We start from the raw sequence: 16405 nt of genomic DNA, 5'->3' as shown, positions 1-16405 counted from the left end.
CACTAAATTTTATGTTTTTTAAAAGACAAATTATCATAATAGTCAACAAGATTATCTCCTAAAATTTGAAATCTGATTTTCTTCTGCTAGATTTTTCAACCCACAGTTTGGAGCAAAGTTGTAAAATAAGTAGGCTTGAAGGAACACTTTCTTTTTTTAATTGAGAAAGGGAACGCTTAATTTAGCTACTTCTGAAGTGATTCAATGCTTTCCTCTATTTTCCATCTTTGTTTTTAAGTGCCCTTGAGTCAGCTCCAACTCAGTGAACCTGTGTAAGGTCCCCGGGCTTTCAATCTTGGCGGGAGCAGAAAGCCTTATCTTTCTCCTGCGGAGTGGCTGGTGAGCTCAAATTGAAGACCTTGTGGTTCCCAGTCCAGTGCTTATCATATGGTGCCACCACGCTCTCCTGACATCTTTATCTAATTCCAATTTACGTGAGAAAACAAGTGAATTACGAGTATATAGGATCAAAAAGTAAGTCTTTTATCACCTTAGTGTTTTAAAAGTTATACTGTTTTATAGCAGATAATCCCAAATTAAAACTCCAGAGGCTTTCGTCAACCCTGAAAAAATGTGTCTGTTGTTGTTAAGTGTTGTTGAGTCAGTTCTGACTCATAGCAACCCTATATAGATTTTCTGAGGAGCTGCTGGTGAGCTTGAACCACCAACCTTGCAGTTCAAATGACCTTGCAGTCCAGCACATTAATCCATAGCACCACTTGTCTACCAGATAGGAAATTAGGAAGGTTTGAACCATCTTTGAGGCTGATTAAAGTGGAGTGAAAAATCAGTCCTCCATTTTGTACTATTGTGCTCCTACTCTTTGATGCCCTCAGCATGCCTGTTTTCTAAGAGTTAATATCTAAAGGGGGAAGGGGAATCCCTGTGACCCAATACTCCATTGCGCCAACCATTTATTTTGTGGATTGAGGGCTTCTGAGAAATGGAGGAGGCTAAATAAATAAATAAATAAATAGATAAATAAAATTCTGGCAGATTCATCAACACCACCTTAACACAATGGAGAGAGCAAGATTAAAATGGGGAAAAAATGTGGATGGAAGGGCTGACAGGGAAGACAATGAGAACAAGGTGGTATGAAAGAGGAGTCTTGGTCTTAGAGCAAGTCCAACTCAAAGGAGTGGATGCTGGCAATGGGAGCTCTCCAGAAGTTGAAGGTGCTGTACTCGAGGAGGTCATCGCCTTCAGAGGTTTTCTCCCGCTCTGCTCTGGTTGCTTGTCCGGTCACTTTGCCATCACTGTTGTTCTTGTATGTAGCTGTATCTGTCAGACCCAGGCCTTCCAGCTCCGACAGATCGAGTTCTGGGATGGGCATCCTCCAGAAAAGAAAGGAGCTGTACTGGCTACTCACAGGGTCCCTCATAGCTACCTAGAAAGAAACCACTTGTCAGTTTTCATGCGATACCAACCTTCTTTGTGGTCTTTTCTGCTTATAAACTCCACACTTCCATTTACCTCTACTATAACCCTAGGGACAAACTTTGGGAACTCTTCATCCAGTACCATTCTCTACTCTTATTTTTAATGTTTCCCATCTTGGAATGACGTATTTCTTTCTTATTGCCTCAGGTCAATCTTGGGTCTGGTTTTTAAGATCTTCCAAAATCTGGTTCCACTCTTCTAGCAGCACACATCCTCTGCTAGTTATGCTCATTCCTGTTTTGCTTAACTTTCTCCACTATCCATCTTAAATTACTACTCTGGTTTCAAGACTCTATGTAAATCCCTAGAGGAATCTTTCCTATTATATTTATAAATATTTGATTTTTTCCTGCCATGGTGCCTCTAAAAAGGTTTTCCATGACATTTCTGTTTTCTCTTTTTCTTCTTGCCTTCTAAACTACTACTATAAATTGACCTCGTTGTACATAATGTCCTGAAACTTTCTATCTACCCTGTTTTCAACCCCCACCAACACTCCTGTTGAGGTATATCTAACTGTATCTACTTGGGATTACAGGTCACTGTTATGTGTTTCCTGTGGGTGATAGGCTTTTCCATAACAGGCTGGGGATTTCTCCAAGGGTAAATACCAGTGTGCTTTCTCCACAGGTGCTGAGCTGTGAACACCAAAGATATTCAAGGCTGTTGACTAATTTCCCCTCAATCTTTATTTAATACAATGAACACCTTGCACTCTTATCTCTAGCCCACAGATATACCTTAACGGAGTGGAGTATTTCTCTCTAGCTTCCTGCTCCTTTAGAGCAAAATCTAGGTGCTGAAATAATTTTCCTATGATGTAACAGGATCTCTTTTCTCTGATTCCAAATACTAAAATATACCTGATAGTAATGAAAGCAAATGGACTGGAAATGCAGGCTAACAAAAGCAAAGTTTAGATCAACAGGGAAGGACTCTTAACAGAACCAGATAGTTTTCCTTGCTTTAATGATTAATTCTGTCACCTTTTCTGCTCAACTCACCCACACCCTGATATTACATGGCTATCATAACTCTCTGTAGCCTCCACTTGCCGCTTTCTAGTCAAGGGAAGGAGCAAGGTACATTGGTTGAAATGTTCCCAAAGGAGCAGAAAGAATATTGCCTTGTCTCCAAAAACGAAGCCCCTAGTTTCAAAAGGTCTCGTTTCCACAATCTCCATTTCACAATGCATGGGACTCCTAACTAGTGGTCTGAAATAGCCTCCAAACTGTCCTCATCATATAATGTGAAATGTCATTACTAAGAAAAAGAAAATCTTCATCTAGAACACAGTTATATGTAAGAGTATGGTAACTTTAGGGGTGGTAAGTATACCAGGTTAAAGTTGTTCTTTTTTTTCTTATGTAGAATTAAGCTCAGGCACACACACACACAAAAACACCAAAAAACCCTGAGAACTGAACATTACTCAGCAAAGAAACTGTTTAGGAGGAGGGTGATGCAGGGAGGGAAGCATGTTGGAAAGGTGATGTCATTATCCTACAATACTCAGCTCTGATCAAGTCCAAAGTCATTTGCTGAGACTGAATGATACAGAAAATGGTTGTAGCTATTAACCAACCAATTGCTGTTAGGGTTTAGGATCCTAAGCAAACCCTGGTGTGGCGCTATGGGTTAATGTGCTAGACTGCAAAGTCAGTTTGAACTGCAAGGTCGCTGGTTCAAGCTCACCAGCAGCTCTTTGGAAACCCTTTACAGAGCTGCTATGGGTTGGAACCAACTTGACGGCACTTAACAGCAACAACAACAAGCAAACCCTAGGGATAGGAATCAATGACTTCTGCTTACAGGTATTAAAAAATATATATATATAGCCAGTATTTTCTTAGCTAAATAGCTTTTTTATATCCCCTAGTATACAAGTCCCTTCCAGAGTGAGCTTATTAGCATAATGCTGGACACATAATGGTGGTGGTGGTGTGCTATGGAGTCAGTCCCGACTCATAGCGACCCTGTATAGGGTTTCCAAGGCTGTAAATCTTTATGGGAACAGAAACCCTCATCTTTCTCCCTCAGACAGCTGGTAGTTTCCAACTGCTCACTGTGTGATTAACAGCCCAACTTGTAACCACTATGCTACCAGAGCTCCTTTGAGCACATAATATAATAGGCTTAAAAAAAAAAAAAAAAAGAACCATAGTGGAGGTGGGAAACCGATAGAATTTTCAAAGTAGAAGGCACCTTAGGAATTACCTCGTGGTTTGTGAAACCTTTCAGGTAGTTTGGATAGAACCTATGTTTCTTAATTCCCAATCTAGTCCCTTTTCAATGTTTTATACATAGATACTGCTGAAACAGTCTCTGAGTGTGCCTGGAAGAGTTTATCTTGCAATCTAAAAAGCTAAAGGGAATTTTTACAAAATGCTAAAGCCTTAAAATCTCTAGTGATGCCATTGACCTAGAGATATGTACAGAGAAACACATGCATTCTAGAAAACAAGCAGATGTGGCATTTCAAATTATGTCAGGAATGTAAGTTAAGACTACACTTTTTTGTTGTGTGCCATCTATGGTTTTTGAGAGCGGCTGGTAGACTTGATCTGTCGACCTTCTGGTTACTAGCCCAGTGCTTATCCTTCAGCACCAAGCCAGGTACATCTTAGGAAGCTAAAATTCCCTTTACATTAGTAATGACATTCTGATTTTAATAGGATATGTTTTTAATTTCCAAGTTCCCTTTTTTGTTAGTTTTCTCTTCCTCTCCCCAAATGTTCTCCACTCCTAGTTCATGGTGGTAGGGGCATTACTTTACATCACTTACTTAACTTAAAGGGCTTGGACAACATTTTGTACCACAATACAGCCTCATTATCCTTCATTTAAAATTATCCTGATATTTCAGGCAAAGGTAATTTCTAAACATTCCTTTCTATATTCTTAGATATATGAGGAGAGATTATACAGATTTAAAAGACACACCCTCTCTGAGCCACAGAACCATACTCGAATGCTCTTTATCTTGAGCTTCTTGTGGGCCTTACTCCACACTCAGGGCCTACTACCCACAAGGCCTTGCTGTGTCATGCTGTCATTGTGCTGGGGTGGTATGGAGGGGCGAGAGGTGGTAGAGGGGAATGGAAGCTCTCTGGTTTCTCATGATATGTGCCTCACCCTGAGGTTGGATTTTCCTATTAGCCATGTCCTTTCCTCTCCTATTTCACGGAGCTGCAAATAAACATCCCTTTTTCAGAATCTGCCCCCATACCTGGCTCCCATGGCTATACTGATTTCAACATGGAAAGAGGCAGTTTTCTGACAAAAAGAGAGGCTCCCCACCTCTCTTATCACAAGCTATCTCTTTCTTTGGAGCAAAGATTTGAGATGGAGAGATTATTGAAAGAGAGGTGAGGATTATAAATATTATAATTATTATGATCAAAATATTATATCATATCCCTCCCTCCTACATAGAAAATAAGTTTTGGGGTGAGGGTAGTAACATCAAGGAAACATTAAGAGTAAAAAAAATTAGAAATCTAGATAAGTAGATAAAGGCTAGAATAATACAGTATAAATAAAGATTTGTCAAAAACGTGGTGGATCAAATTATAACAGCTTGGAAAGGAAAATATACATAGATTGAAATGAATATACGGTGGACGATACATTATTTAAAAAACTGGCCCTGGGAATAAGGAGGTAAATGATGAGAGATGGTAATTACTTGTAAATGGTTACACATTAATAACTGTGTATAGGGCAGCACGCAAGGATGGAGACCTTAGTAAAGGGATGTAAAACAGTGATCAAATAACTACCCATTGTTCAGAGCGCCCCCTTCTCTTCTATTGAATCGTCTCCCAATCTCATCCTCATTTGGGGTTCTCCACCTAACCATGTCTTTGCAACCCTCTCCCTTCCCCTTCCCTCAGTTTGGTTTACCTGTTAGCAATGAATGACTAGCGTTATCCAAAGGTGGAAGAAGTGCTTTTGAAGCTCCGGGATCCTTTCTGGACTGGAGAAAAAGAAGGCTGTTGGGGCTTTGACGGCTTTGTCTTCTCACAGTCTCGCTCTTCAATGACCGAGTCTGTCTGCTCTGCTTCCCCCTGCAATGCAGCCCCTCCTAAGAAGGGCGGAAGGACTCCCCGCCCCCGCCTCCTCCCTGCCTGACTCGGCTAATTGAAATGATAGGTTCTGGGGAGGAAGAGGATGAGAGCATCTCCGTACGTTTATAGGTCCCGACAATTAAAATTATTCCCGATCTCTTCCAGCACCCTCTTGCGACTGGGGTGCAATGAATGAGCAATGGATTGTTATTTGCTTTAACCTTAGGTTTATCGATTAAGAAATCCTAACACTGTAGACAATGGCAAGGAGAGTGCCCCTTTCTTCCCTTATTTAAGGATTTCATATTATGAGCCATCGGTCTCCCTAATCTTCCTCAATCTCACCTAGCCCTGTTCCGTTTTGGGTAAAGCACTTGAAAACTGGGGTGTCTATGAATCTCAGGAGTTGGGTGTGTGTGTGTGGGGTCTGGGGTTCCGCTTCTCTTTGCCCTGCAGTGCCTAGCGCGCACAGGGAGCGTGCGATTCCAGTTCTAGGCCCTTATAGTGTCCACACCCTCCGACTGGTCCGTCAGGGCGGCTGCCTTCGGGGACCTCAGCAGGCCCCCTTTCCAGCCCCTCCACCAAGCAGCGCCCCGTGCGTTCGGGAGACGCAGTGCACCCGTCGCTGAGCCGCACGGATTTCGTAATCGCGTCGCTGCCGTTTCCGCCCTCCGCCTGCCCCACCCCTGCCGGCCCGCCCTCGGCTCCCCTACAGCGTTGGGAGCGAGCTCGGAACCCCACGCTGGCTGGCGCGGAGCGGAACCCCCCCGCCAGCTGCAGCTGGACGCCTCTATGCCCGGGAAGAGCAGGTGAGACCGTCGAGTTTGTGCCCGGGCCCAGCCGCCCCTCCCGGGCCGGCGGCGACGCACCGGATGCGGGGTGGGGGAGGGAGGGTGGCCCGGGCGGTGGAGATGCTGGATCGGTGGGAACCCGGGCGCTGCACTGAGGAACAGCCCACGTCTGCGCTCTGTCGGTGCCCAAGCTGCAGCCCGGAAGGGAAAGAAGGGGCTGAAGTGTTGGGGGAGATGGGAGGGAGAGAGGAGCTTCGCTGACCGCGGTGGCGCTGTGAGTCGTACGCAGTAAAGCGGAGCCGTGTCCTGGAACGTCTCAGGCGACTGTGGCCGCCACGGAAAAGAGTCTGAAAGAGTCACAGAGGTCCCAAACCGAGCTTGAGGTTGGGAGGAGCAGAGAATTTCTGGAGAGAAATGGCGGGGGGCGGGGGAGGAGGGAGACAGAAATGGAGTCTTTGTGTAACTGAATATATTGGGGTGAAGGAGCTTAGAACTAGTTCTGTTTCTTCTTAAGCCCCCACAAGACCTTTCCTGGGGAAGGGCTGAGTTGGTGCCGTTCTCATGCCTGTCACTTTGCTGAAACGTGGGGTTCAGTCGCCCCTCTACAGGGTTCCCTAGCAGCCCTCTGTGTCCCGAGGGACATGTCACGGGGGGACCAGCTGCAACTCTGGGCTTCTAGCCAGAATTGCCCACTTCATTTTCCCAATTCTTTCTCTCTTTTCCTTTCTCTTTCTCTCCAGCTGCTTCTTGTGAAGGCTTGTCAGGCAGCGGGTTGGAGGCCTTGGGGCGGGAGGCAGCGGGACCGGGAAAACCGGTTTGGGACTAGAACCGTACCCGGGAACTACCCTCCTTCTTGGAACCCTCGTAGAATCCCTTCTCCTGCTCGCCTCCTTTACAGTTTTGAGGTTTGGGGGCAGGGTCACTTTGGATGCCTGGTTTTTCCCCAAAGTAAGCCTAGCTACCTCATTTTCATTTTCTCACATAGCAGGAAGAAAAACATTATCATGGGATAATGCCTGAGAGTCCTCTTACGTCCTAGTGTCACCTTGGTGGTGCTGGGGTGTATTTCCCAGCTCGATATTTTACCCTTTCTATTTGGGACTCAGCACAACTTAGCTGTCAGGATGTGGCCTTGTCCTGATTCCCCTGTTGTTTTCCTAGCCTCTGTGGGGTTGAAATAGTGGTCAGTGGATTTGAATGCTGCTTCCTACTGAGTTCAGCAACTCAAGACTGCATTTTCCCTCAGACCACCCTTCTTCTCTGTCTGCTTTAAAGGAGAGTGGCAATCGATAGCTCTTACTTCCTTTTCTGACCTTGTTTCCCTTCTCTCCAACCTCCAAACCCCACATTCACCTTGCCTTGTCTTCTCCACACTCCTACCCCACCCCCAAGTTTCAGAGACCCTAGTGTCCTGGGAAATGGAATTTCCTGGTCACGTCTCATCATCATTGGGCATTTGATGCCAAGTGCCACACACACACTTTCCCTCCACCCAGCTTTGGCCAGATCCCTGGAAAAGAAACAGAAACGTCCTTGTTCCCTCCACTGCCCCTTTCCCTCTCTATCCTTCTCCTCCCCCCTTTCTCTCCTCTTCCCTCCCAGCACCTCTGTCCACTCAGCTTTGAGTAGGGGTGGGTGGGGGACGTTGGGGAGAGTCCAGTCTCATTATGACCTGTCTGGAGGTGGGGGCCTCCTCTGATTCTTCATTGTTTTCTCCATTGCCCCAACCCCAACCCTTACCACCCGCTACCACCATCTTGTCAAACCCTGTGACTGACTGACTTCCCCACTGACCACAGCTCCCCTCTCTGAACAGCTGTGCACTAACTTCCGCCCTGTCTGGTTGCTACTCCTCTTTCCAGTAGTAGGAAGGGAAGTAAGAGAAGTCCATACTCCTAGGTCCTTCCCTCCCTTCGAAGTTGTGTCTCAATATTTATGGGCTCTTATCTCAAGGCTGTTAAAACATCTCTCAGTCCTTATTCTCACTTCTTATTCATCAGAAAGGAAGAATTCTGTTTGTGCTTAATATTCAGGAAACTGCCCTGTTTGGAATCTTTGAGGTTGCCTGTACCTCCGGGAAAATGCAGTGATTCTTGTTTCTTGGACACTGCTGCTATTGGAAAGTTCCTTGTGCCTGGTTGGTTGATGAAGCTTGGGGGTGGAAATGCTGAGGAGGGAGAAGAGAACAGGTCACAGCATGAGGGGAGAAGGGAGGGAGGCTGGAGCTGTGAAGCAGAACAGAGCAGGACACGATAGGACATGTGAAGAGGGTGGGGAGACTGGAAAAGATGCCTCATGGGACAGAGGATACTTGACACTTGTACCTACAATCTATACCCAGATGATCTATATAAGACCTACATGGAGATGTGGCCATGTCACATGTGTACAGACAGGTGTACATGTGATACAAGACACAGATAAACAGAGTACACACACAGCCTTCACCAAGAATCTCAAGGTCAAGCAATAACGGAACTGCTAAGTGACTTCTGGGAGGGTTTGGATCTCAGTAGAGGGGAAAGAGGAGGAACAAGGGCAGTGAACTGAAAGAAAGAAATTTCTTATTGTAGAAAGACTTTCTTGAGGTCCATCTGCTACATTTTGTTTCCTAAGCCATAGGTGGTCCAGGTTTTTCTTGTTCTTAAGAAAATGTAGGTGTTCAGAGCAAGACAAGGTAAAAGGAAAGGGGCAAGAGTGGAGGCTTTGTTTGTGAAAATGAAAAACCACCATTTCCTTTTCAGAGTCACTTAAATGCCCCTCCCCTTCTGCCCTAAGCCCAGAGAAAAGGGAGCTAAAGGTTGTAATACCCCCAAACTTTACATATTTAAAAGATTAATACTGGGGTACAGGACTAGGACCTAAGGGAGTGTTGGGAAGATGTGGGCTCATCAGGAGGTTTTTAAGGGTGGGAGAGATCATTCATTAACCTTTCTCATGTCTTTGCTTTCTGCTAATCCAGGGTTCCGAGTCTGAGGAAGACAACCTTGCACCTGACTGCTCCACCTTGCTCTCTGGCCCTGTTAGTTTCTCAAGGACGATAGCCTTCACTGATCAGCTGAGGGCTCCAAGGACTCCACTTTTTCTAAACTCATCCAGCTGAGCGAACCCAGGGTATTCTTGTCCTACCTGGGGGGACATCAAGAAGTGGACAGCCAAGGCACCAGAGCAAGAGCCCTCTGGGGCCTCAGGCAGAGGAGTGAAACTGGAACCATCAGGGAACATGAGTGAATTTTGGCACAAACTGGGCTGCTGTGTAGTAGAGAAACCCCAGCCGGTGAGTCTGCCCACCCCCACACCAATACCACAGAAATCAGTTACCGTAGATTATGAAGTAGGCACACCATCTAGAAGGCACACTCCTTGCTCCTCTGCTAGGATAGTTGCTGTAGTCAGACAGATGTGTACCTGGAATAAAGGGGACTGAGTGATGTAAAGTTAATGGTACTAGCTGTCAACTCCTGATGTAGGTGGAGATTAATGCCTATTAGCTTGCCCCATTGTTTCCTCATCAGCCAGAGGTGACTTTGACTTGTCCTTGTCCAGTATTTACTCTGTAGGCCACTGCCCTCACCTTGCTAGTCTATGTCTTCTCTGTGTTTATATTGTGCTAAGTTTACCTTTTACATTCTCATGATTTCTCTGTTATAATGCCATATTCCCATCTACTACCAGGCTTTTAGCTCTTCCTCAAGTATTTTTAACAAAATCCTTCTTCCATTATGACTGGAGGAGGGAATTTTAGGCATGATTCCCCTATTTACTTCAAACAGAAGAAGAAGAGGAGACGGATTGACCGGACCATGATTGGGGAACCAATGAATTTCGTCCACCTGACTCATATTGGCTCTGGGGAGATGGGGGCTGGAGATGGACTTGCCATGGTAACAAGGGAATGGGCAGGGGTTGATATGGAGGTGTGGTTTGTGGTCTAGAACTGTTCTCCTTTTTAAAAGGTCAAGTAGGGGACAGAACAAAATACTTCATGGGAAAGCTGCTGCTATTGTTAAGTGCTATGGAGTCGGTTCCGATTTATAATAACCCTGTATAGGGTTTCTGAGTCTGTAAATCTTTGCGGGAGCAGAAAGCCTCATCGTTCTCCTTAGGAGCAACTGGCAGGCTCGAACCATGAACCTTGTGGTTCAGAGTCCAGTGCTAATTGGGAAGCTAGAATCTGGTATTCTAATCCTTGCCAACAGCTGTGTACTTCAGACCTGGCACTTCAGGACTCTGGGCATGGGCTCCCTCACCTATATAATTAATTAGCTGATTATCCTTCACTGGTGTGTTGGAGGACTTTCTCCAAAAGGTATAATCCTTCATTCTCCCATAATGTGATTGGGAATATTGGGTAGGAAAAAGGCTGAGCATCTTCTACTCTAAATAATGTCCAAAATGCATTTCTTTTCTCAAAATAAGGGAAATCAGAGAGTGAAGAAGGAATCTTTTCACTGTTTTAAAGCTCAGATAAATATGTAAGAGTCCTAAGTGAGGGGATCTTAACAACAGAAGATCCATGTTCCCTAGAAAGGCCAGTGTGTGAAGGGAGACGTTGAGACTTCCCTGGGAGGAATGATCATTAGTTTTAAATCTTTCCAGATTGATTTTATTACTAAGGAGATGGGACCAACCTGGAGGTACAGGAAGACCTTTTACTGTGGGATGTGGGATGTTATATCTCATGTGTGCTTTTTCACAGACAGGTGCAGTTCAGGAACAAATGAGATCCAAGGGAAACCGAGACAGGCCATGGAGCAATTCTAGGGGCTTGTAGCTCCTTTTGAAATGGTGAGTGATGAGAGAAACCCACTCAACACCTCCAACCCCTGATCCTCTGGAGCAAGAATGGGAAGTGAAAATGATGAGAAAATTTGAATGGAAAAAGGAAAAGTAGAGAGAGGGAGTTGTGCAGATAGAAACAGAGAAAAGGGAATACTATGGAAATAGCTTAGAATCTGCACTAGGTGATTCCTTCTTCATAAGGCTTACCCACCCACCCCGCTTTTTTTTTTTCTTAAATCCAGGTTCCACCATCTTGAAGACCCCACTCTGTGTCCAGTCCAGAGGATATGCTGCCCCCTCCAGATCCCTCTTAGAACCAGTAACCCCAGGACCTCTCTTTTCCCTGTCTGTCTCACAGTGCCTCAGAAGGCTTGGGGGCTGGACTCCCTCAACTTCCTCTGACTATGGCCCCTCCTGGAGATGGGGTCAAGGCAGCAGGACTGACCATGTGACTACTGGTTGGCCAGAGGAGCTCAGCTGAAGTCCTGGACACCCTCAGATCTGAGATGGGAGTTCTTTAAAAACCTTGGATGAGTTCCGGTCTCCTGAATGATGATCTGGGTGCCAGTTGTTTTTAAAATCTTAACCTGGAACTCCTTAAACAGGGGTAGGTGGGTGAGATTACCAAAGCTGAAGCTGGCTTTGCCAAGACGCTCCCTACCTCCCTGCTCTTCCCCTCTTCCTTCCTGGAATGAACTGAAACAGATACCAGCCAGGGGCTGAGAGGCGACAACTGTTGAATCCACGCTTCCTCTTTAGATTTCAGACTTCAATGTCACAGCTTCTCAGTCTCTCTGCCAATACCATGTCATTTTCTAGTGAGGCTTCTAACCCTATATTTCTGTAGCATTACTAGTTCCTCAGCAACTTTCTTCTTCTTATTTTTTGATTAAGAAATTAATTTAAGATGAGTTCTTAATTACCCCATGCTACTACTACCTCTGTCCTTAACCCCAACTCTGTTAGGAGCCTCAGTTTCCCATTGAATAAGAATTAAGAAGTTGGTCTTAGCCTGACAACATTCCTTTCATCCGTTTAAGTCCCAGTGACCTGACTTGCCCTCTGCCAACCTCCCTGCTGGCCCAGGAGAGGGGAGGAAGAGGAGTCTGGAGACAAATCACCCAAAATACAACAAAACTAGAATTTCTCTTATCTCAGGGAGGATTTCCTGGCCATTGAGGATGATAAGGGTTGTGAGATAAACAGGTTGAAAACAAGCATCTCTGAGTTTGGGTGTCTAAAGATCCTAGCAGCATAGGCGTAGGGAGGTTCTAGAGCAAGATTTCTCAGTCTAGGTACTTTGGACTTTTTGTAATAAGAGGCTGTCCTCTGTCCTGTGCATGGTAACCTCTCTGTCTCAGCCTCATTGTGACAGCTAAGTCTCCCAAAATTTCCAAATGTCACCTAGAGGTAAAAAATGGCGCTTAGTTGAGAACCTCAGCTCTTAAGTGATTTCCACATCCTCATTTCATCTCCATCGCCTTATCCATTCTAAGGCTTGAGCTGTGGATGATGAGCTAGGACCTCCTACAAAGCAGCCAATAATGCTGCACAGATCTCCAAATTACACAAATCTCCAATGTGTTGTGTATGCTTAACATGGGTTCTTGTCTGTGTAACGGGCATGTACCATCTTCTCCATGGAGGTTCTTTTGGAGACGTGGTGGAATTGGAGGGGAAGAAAAAGACAATAGTGCTGTAGACACCCTAGCTTATCCTCCCGAAACTGAAGCTCGATTTCTGTACCCTAGTGTAGAACCAGACATGGATGGATAAAACTCAGGGAGTTTTGTATGAAGACCAGCTCCCATTCCCCACCTGGCTTAAGAGTGTACGTTAGGTGGGAAAGCAATGTAGAAGCAGGGTCTTCCTTTCAGTTTTTTCAGGTGTTTTTTGTTCTGGCTCCTTCCTTGTAGGATGATTGGGAAGGCAGAACAAAACAAATGAGCTCCTATTTACTGAGACAAGAAGGTGAGTCTTGTTAGCTCTGTAATAGGAAATGTTCTATTTGTAGTGGGGGTCAGGAACGTGGAAACTAGGATCCACTTTGTTGAGTCCATCTATCTAGTTTGCTTGTCCCTGCAATCACCTGCAGTGATTGAGGTTTTACTTTTTGCTAATTTCAGTGTATTTCCTGTAATTTTTCAGTCTAGAAATGGCCATAGAGATACATTCTCAGTTTACTCGCAGTTCCAGTCAAGATAATTGCTCTGAAAGTGGCCCATCTTGTTACCTTACATACTTCAATTGGTTGGGTTATATTAGACCTGAAGGGTTAACAGGACAGGGCAGGCCTTCTGTATTCTCTGGTCATACTGATCGTCAGCCACATTCTAATAACCAGTTTTTTGGACACAATCTTTTGGTGCTCTCTTGCCTTTAGCTGCCTTCTCTAATGTGTATGCTACCATCACGTCAATAACTTTTAGGTGATGGGAATGGGTTTGAGAGTCATAATTTATATTAAAAATTGTTGGACTTTTAAATACATTTTTCAAATAAAAAAATTTTAAGCAAGAGCTGCAGAATAATCATTACATGTGTATATGGGGTTAAAGAAAAGCTAGGAGTGAATGTACCTCCTTGAAAGTGGTGGAGATGGAATTTTGAATTAACATTGCCCTGCCTGAGGAACATCAAGTATTGTGAAAACAGGAATGCCACATTATTTTTTAAGAGCTCGACTGACTCCTTATTCTTCCTAATCTGTTTTCTTAGATATTTCAAATCTTTAAAGAATTGCTTGTTTAAAACCAACTTTGGAAATGTGAGGAATGACCAACATTACATTATTTTAGGGAAAGGCGTTATTAGGTGCTGTTGAGTTGATTCCAACTCATAGTAACCCTATCTAGTGCTTCAGGGGAGTGGCTGGTGACTTTGAACTGCCGACCATGTGGTTCCAACCAAACTTGGGGCCCAGTGCTTATCGTACATACAGCTCCCACATACCAAGTCAGATGTTACTAGGTACCTAGAGTTCAGTTTAGGAGATTTATGCTCTCTTCCCTCCGATAACTCTTAAAAAGACATAAGACTAAACATCGCGTTTTTCAGTTTTGTTTTTCTGTACTAAAAATACCCAGTGGGTGCTGGGATAGAAAGGGGAGGAGAGGTTGAGATGCTGACACCTCCTCTTCCTGTGCATGAAGTGGCCTTCACCTTCGGTTTCTCTCTGTCTGGGTAAGAAAAAAAAAAGAAAAGGGATTAATTTCAGTCACATCTTTGCCCTTGTTCTTGTTCAGCCTTCATCTCCCTCACCCACATAGCCCCATTCCCTTATCCCTACTCTCCCTATTTGGACACAAGGAGAAAGACAAAAGCTAATCACATTTGACAAAGGATATTTTATTGTGTTTCTCCTTACCCAAATGGAGAATATTTCATCTGGTCTATCAAGACCATTGGTAGGTAACTCTTGGTAGAGGACTCTCTCTTGAGAATTCTTAGGTTGCTAGGAAGAATCCCAGCTTGACAGTTATCTGTTATTTGGGATGCATAGAGTGGTGATTCCAATCATGGACTTCAGTCTCAAACTTGGGTATGAATCCCACAGTGACTCTGCCACTTAACTAGCTTTGTAAGGGTATTCTTTTTAACCCCAGCTTTCATCTAGGGGTAATTGTATCTCATCAGGTTATTGCGAAGATTGATCCAGGTAAAAGTACACCTAATAAAACCTCATTGGCTGCTGTTAACTGTTGAGCTGCAGTAATTACCTGAAAACTAATGATTAATAAGTCCCTTCATACCCATTAATTATCTGTGCATTAAGAAGTCTATCTACAACTATTTGGTCAGTAATCATGTAGTGACCAATAGTACATGGTGCACAATAACCAGCAGTTGCTCAAGAAAATAGAATTGAATTAATGGCCAACAATGTAAATAACCAATGCATTTATGAATAAACAGCAAAAAAGTCAAATTCATGCAAGCAAACTGGCTGGCAACAGGATTTTGGATAACAGGACTTTTCAGATCCATCCACAAGCACTTACTGGTTGCATCTCGGTGAACACTGAAGAGAGACTGTTCCAAATATCTTCCAGCCCAATCCTGACCCGTTTCCAAAAAGCAAGAGCGGGGCTGGTGCTGGTGCTGGGCATGCGGCTGGTGCTGGATTGAGAGGTGCAGTCCTCACAGAGATTTGCGTCCAGGGGGCACTCTTCCCGGTCCCGGTCGCAGGGGCATTGCTGGTAGGTGCAAGGCCGGTGTTCTGTGCGGATTTGGCTAAGCGCCCCAGCGCGAAGGCGCCCTGCCAGGCCCTGTAGCTTCCCGGACCGGGTACGGCTCATGGTACCCGACTTGCAGTGACAGTGCCACGGGCCCCAGGGCATCAGCACCAGTCGCAAATCTTCTGCAGGTGGCATGGCTGTGGGAGAAGGTGGAGGCCACCGGTTCGGGGTAGACCCAGGTGTCGACCACTGGCTCAAGGTGATCTCAGAGCCCGGCTGTTCCGCAGTGGACTTAAAGGTGGAGGGTATTATACTTGAAGTCAGCCTGATTTCCCGATCCTGTGTATTCGCTGGAAATCTTGTGCTGGGATCCGTATTGTGAGTCTCTAGGTTGGTGCCATTCCTTCTGGCGTTAATCAAAACTTCCTCATCCAAAACCCCTTCTTCCTCCCCAGACCCGCGAGGGTGGCTGATGCCTGTGGCCACCGAGGAGGCCAAGAGCTCAGCGGCAGCCGGGCCTGCCAGGTGGTCCGCAGTGGCCACGGCGTCTTCCTCATCTTCCAGAGTTACCTTCATCTTTCGGGGTCTGCCAGTACGGCTGGTGGTTTGGTAGCTGCTAGCCATAGGGCCTCCAAAGCGGAAACTGACCCGCTGCAGCCCAGTTGGAGTTTGGGTCTGGCCTTCGGCCCCCGCCGCCGGGGACCCCAGACTCAGCAGCAGGGCCCAGAGCAGCGTGCCGGCGGCGGGGGGGACCATGGGGCTGGGAAGCTTAGGGTTTAGAAGGAGGCCAGCGAGGAAGGCCCAGCTACTATCTATTCTCCTTCTCTTCAGCTCCTTAACTCACTGGGTCGTTTGAACCGAGGTCCTCGGGGACAGGGGCGTCCTACCTACGCACGCGCCACGCCCCTCCCCCATACCTCCGCGTAGCTGCACTCCTGTAATAAATTCAAAAATCCTAGGAAACCTCCACCGCAAGATCTTGGCGCCAGAACACGGATTGTGATGTTAGAAGTAGGGGCAAGAGTTGTTCACTTCCTTGACACAGAACTCAAATTTCCCATCGCAGTTTATTAAAATGTTACACATTTGCATTTACTAAAGAGGACAAAACTACACACACAAAAGCACGCCTCCGCAGGCT

At 45.5% G+C, this 16405-nt stretch overlaps 2 protein-coding genes across 2 annotated transcripts; one reads left to right on the top strand and one right to left on the bottom strand.

Moving 5' to 3' along the window:
* The first annotated feature begins 9527 nt into the window (after positions 1-9527).
* CDC42SE1 (CDC42 small effector 1) lies at positions 9528-11958 on the top strand. The gene is made up of 4 exons (XM_006861393.1): positions 9528-9581; positions 10078-10188; positions 11004-11092; positions 11329-11958. Exons 1-3 carry the CDS (start codon positions 9528-9530, stop codon positions 11076-11078), a joined length of 240 nt encoding a protein of 79 aa, XP_006861455.1. The 3' UTR covers positions 11079-11092; positions 11329-11958.
* Positions 11959-14139: 2181 nt separating this feature from the next.
* LOC102831715 (chromosome unknown open reading frame, human C1orf56) lies at positions 14140-16020 on the bottom strand. The gene is given in 3 exon segments (XM_006878314.1): positions 14140-14164; positions 14166-14265; positions 15231-16020. Coding segments are annotated over 3 exon segments (915 nt in total).
* Between the last annotated feature and the right edge of the window lie 385 nt (positions 16021-16405).

The sequence above is a fragment of the Chrysochloris asiatica genome, unplaced genomic scaffold (assembly GCF_000296735.1).
Source record: "Chrysochloris asiatica unplaced genomic scaffold, ChrAsi1.0 scaffold00042, whole genome shotgun sequence".
Lineage (NCBI taxonomy): Eukaryota > Metazoa > Chordata > Mammalia > Afrosoricida > Chrysochloridae > Chrysochloris > Chrysochloris asiatica.
The sequence above is the reverse complement of the archived record's forward strand: the minus strand, read 5'-3'. Positions and strand labels throughout refer to the sequence as shown.